The sequence below is a fragment of the Vombatus ursinus genome, unplaced genomic scaffold (assembly GCF_900497805.2).
Source record: "Vombatus ursinus unplaced genomic scaffold, bare-nosed wombat genome assembly UNPS02014666.1, whole genome shotgun sequence".
In the NCBI taxonomy this organism is placed as follows: domain Eukaryota; kingdom Metazoa; phylum Chordata; class Mammalia; order Diprotodontia; family Vombatidae; genus Vombatus; species Vombatus ursinus.
Window position 1 is genome coordinate 3,415 of NW_020954444.1, and position 3,833 is coordinate 7,247.

General features: G+C 47.3%; 1 protein-coding gene across 1 annotated transcript; it reads right to left on the reverse strand.

Annotated features, from left to right (window-relative positions):
• Positions 1 to 359: 359 nt before the first annotated feature.
• On the reverse strand, positions 360 to 2,796 carry LOC114042675 (scavenger receptor cysteine-rich type 1 protein M130-like). The gene is made up of 5 exons (XM_027861360.1): positions 2,306 to 2,796; positions 1,285 to 1,599; positions 885 to 1,199; positions 481 to 543; positions 360 to 376 (listed from the first exon to the last, which is right to left on the reverse strand). The coding sequence occupies exons 2-5, from the start codon at positions 1,592 to 1,594 to the stop codon at positions 360 to 362; spliced, it is 705 nt and encodes a 234-aa protein (XP_027717161.1). The 5' UTR covers positions 1,595 to 1,599; positions 2,306 to 2,796.
• Between the last annotated feature and the right edge of the window lie 1,037 nt (positions 2,797 to 3,833).

Here is a 3,833-nt window from a genome sequence, read left to right on the forward strand (position 1 = left end):
AGATGTAGGACCCATGAAGGGAAGTGAGAAATGGTAGGCAGGACCTGGCAGCTTCAGAAAGGCTTGACCTTAAGTCTAGCTGAGGAGGTTGTTTTTTATCCTGATGGCCCCACTGGGAACCATGCAGAATTTTTGAGCAGGGAAGTGAAAGGGTCAAGTCTGTGCCTTAGGAAGGTGATTTTGGCAGCTGGGTGGAGGATGTGCTGGGGAGGGGAAAGACAGGAAGCGACTTGAATCCAAGTGAGAAGTGAAGAATGAGCCTGAGCTAAGGAAGTTGCCATCCTGAATGGAAAGAGGAGGACAGAAGTGAGTGAATGGAAAGCCTGCCAAACTCAGCAACTGTTTGGCTATGAAGAGGACTAGGGCCAGGAGCAGCCTGAGGAGACAGAGGGGCAGTTGGAGGTTGTGCAACTGGGTGCTTAGCAACCTAGGCTGCACTAGCAAAAACTGAAGTTTCCTGGTGCTGCTTGAAATTCTCACCTGAGCATGAAGGTGACTGAGCCTGGGCACCTTGGCACTGGAACTGAGCATCCCAATGATTTCCTGAAAACACACATCCTTTCAGCTCCATTTGCACATACAGGGGAGGAGAAGTCAGATGATCGTGTGTGTGTGTGTGTGTGTGTGTGTGTGTGTGTGTGTGTGTGTGTGTGTGTGTAGGGCTAGATGGGGTGGCTGCATTAGATATAGAGGAAGGTCCAGCCCCAAAGGCAAGTCCTTGTCCTCTGGGGTCCCTCTACTTGTTCTTGAGACTCCTTCCCATGGAACTCCTTGACTACATAGACTCTTCTCAGATTTGCCTGCTCTCAGGGACAGGTCTCTTAGGAAGGATACCTGGTGTCCCTCTGCTCCTGGACCCCAAATGGAAGGTTCTCTTCTCTTACCTGAGCAGTTCACAGAAGCAATATTTGCAGGGGAACAAAGTGGGGCTCCCAAGGCAGTCATTGGACAAGTCTCCAGGTGAGGCTCAGTCCCTGAGCAATGAAATGTGTGCCTCCATACAGGACCTCTTGCTTTTCCAAAATACTCTCCTGTGGGGACTGAGACAGCGATTCCACAGTCAAGCTGCTTGCAGAGAACATTGGCATTGGCCGGATCCCAGTGGGAGCTGCAGAGGGCTCCCCAGACTCCCTGGACCTGGACCTCGACACGCCCCTCACACCTGGAGCCACCATCCACCAGCTGGAAGTCTCTGTACCCTGGGGAGAAGATGGAACTTTAGAGAAGAGCCCATGGCCCTGGAAGCCAGGGTAGAGAGCAGGCAATTTGTTCTCTGACTCTCACTTGAACAGATGATGCCAATGGTCCTGTCAGAACTGCATTTCCTACTGTGAGTGGGCACTGTAGGGCACAAGGTGACATGGAACTCATTGCCTTGACACTGTAGCTCCTCAGGCAGGACCTGGCCACCTCCTTTTCCAAAGTGAGCCCTGTCCAGGATGGAGACAAGGGTGCCGCACTGCAGCTCCCTGCACAACACACTGCCCGTCTGCAGAGGAAAGTCAGGACTGCAGACAGACACCCAGCCGCCTTGGTGCTTCACTTCCACTCTCCCAGAGCAGGCAAAGTCTCCTCCTCTCAGTTGTGGCTGCATATGATCTGTGAGACAAGAAACCTCCAGTAAAGACCTCAGTCCCCCTTAGCCTGTGTTGCTAGGGAAAAGCACACATCTTTTTCTTGCCCCCTGCCCCGATCTTCCAAGCCCAGTGGGCTTGGGCCAGGAACTTCCCTCCCCACTTCTCCCCAGCCCACCCAAGTTGCTGCTACCCTGAGAGCAATGCCTCTGAGAGCCAGTGAAGCCTGTGCTTTTCACTGATGCCTTCCTTGAAAGCCCATTTCTTCTATACACATTCATCGAGCACCCTCTGCATCCAAGACATTGTGGAGAACACACGACTTGAGACCTCAAGGCTCTGACTATCCTGTAGACTTTGATGCCAATTGTACCAAACACAGGACTCCTAACACAGGAAATCTCTTGGAATGGAAGAATCAATAAAAAAATAGACTAATTTGCTATTGCCAACTAGGTAAATTATGAATTCCTTTTCCCAACTCTGAAGGTGCTACACAGGCTAGTTCCCCCCCTCCCGCCATATTTTAATTGTAACAAGTATAGTAATAATAATTGTCAGCATTGGTTTGCATAGGATAGCTAACTTGATCCTTACAGCAAACTCTGTGCAGTAGGAGATATTATTACTACTATTTTACGGAGAAGGAAACTGAGATAGAGAGGAATGAAATGACTTGTCAGGGTCACACAGCTATTCAGTATCTGCAGTCAGGTATGAGCATAGCCCACCTTCACTCCATGTCCAGCCTCCCAGCCACCATCTGGTGATGTCTGAAGGGATCCATCCACCAATCTTCAGTTGCCAAGGTGATCAGTAGGTTTGAGTGTTTAGGGACTAAACCTAGTTCTTGGTCCAAAGGGGGACTTACTGGCCATCCTGCCCAGTCAGAAGTGCTGGTTAACCCTTGTTAGGCACAATTACAGGCCAGCACATGTGGACTGTCTGTCTTCTGCCTCTTTTCCTTTGGTGACAGGTAGTTTATACTAAGTACGCCTTGGTAATAACAGTAGTCACAATAATGGGCATTTAAGTAGCATTAAGTAGCATGATCTAGATATGCACACTCCCATTGGAACCTCAGAACAATCCTGTGGTACTACAGGAATTATTACTTTAATTTTACAGTTGAGAAAATTGAGGCTGAGAGAATTAACATGACTGTATTTTGACCTACTTTATCTGTCTGTCTATCTATCTATCTGTCTGTCTATCTATCCATCCATCCATCCATCTATCATCTATCTATCTATCTATCTATCTATCTGTCTGTCTGTCTGCCTGTCTGTCTATCTTTCTACCTACCTACCTAGCCATCTCTCTATTCATGGCTTTGAGACATCCTGTACCCAAATAATTTCCATATTTCTTGTGATTTTCTATATACAACTGTATTCTCTCATTGTATACTAGTATAACTTAATGTTTGATCTCTAACCCTAACCCACTAGGCTGCCCAGAACAAGTAGATGAAGGAGTACCATTCCTAATATTCAAGAGTTTTGTGAACATACTGCAAATAGGCCTTAGCAAGTGACCCTCCCCTCTTAGACAAGAGATGAGGACTAGTTATTGCTGTCTTCATGACCAATCCTTTCTTTAGTGAGATTACAAAAGGATGCACAGCAGAGGGAACCAAGTTATTCATCCTTGTTTTGAAGAGTTGGACATATCTGTGCCCTACATCAGAGTCCAGAGGTCCAGGGTTACCTCAGTAACCTTTTTCTACCATCCCCATTAAATGAGTCAATCCTTGTGATGACTATGCCATGAAGTTCCTGTCCCCCAAAACTCAAAGAACCTGGACCAGTCTCCTGGACCAATACCACTGATGGCTCCTATTCCTCATTGATGGAACTGTTTTGACCAAGGCTCAGGACCAATGGAGGTAGAAGGTATTTTTCTGTTGTCATCAGTTCAGTGTAGCTCCCTCAAGTCTTCATTAAGCACCCAAGCCCCTGTCTTTCCTCTGACTTGCTAGGTACTGTTGACCAGGAGTTCTAAAGGTCTGCATCAGTCATAGAGTTGGTCTTCAGGATGCCTAAAAATCAATGATTATTGCACAAAATTAAACTAGTCCTATCCACATATTATTGGAACTTATGGAGTGAGTTTTGAAATATACCTGGAAGAGGTCCATCAGAAGCACTGACCAGAAAATGAAGGCATGTCCTTGTGGAAGGCGCTGGCATTGCCGCTGAATGCCTACATGCCTGCATTACTGACATTGGGTGTGGAAGTCTGTGAATGGGAGGGGGT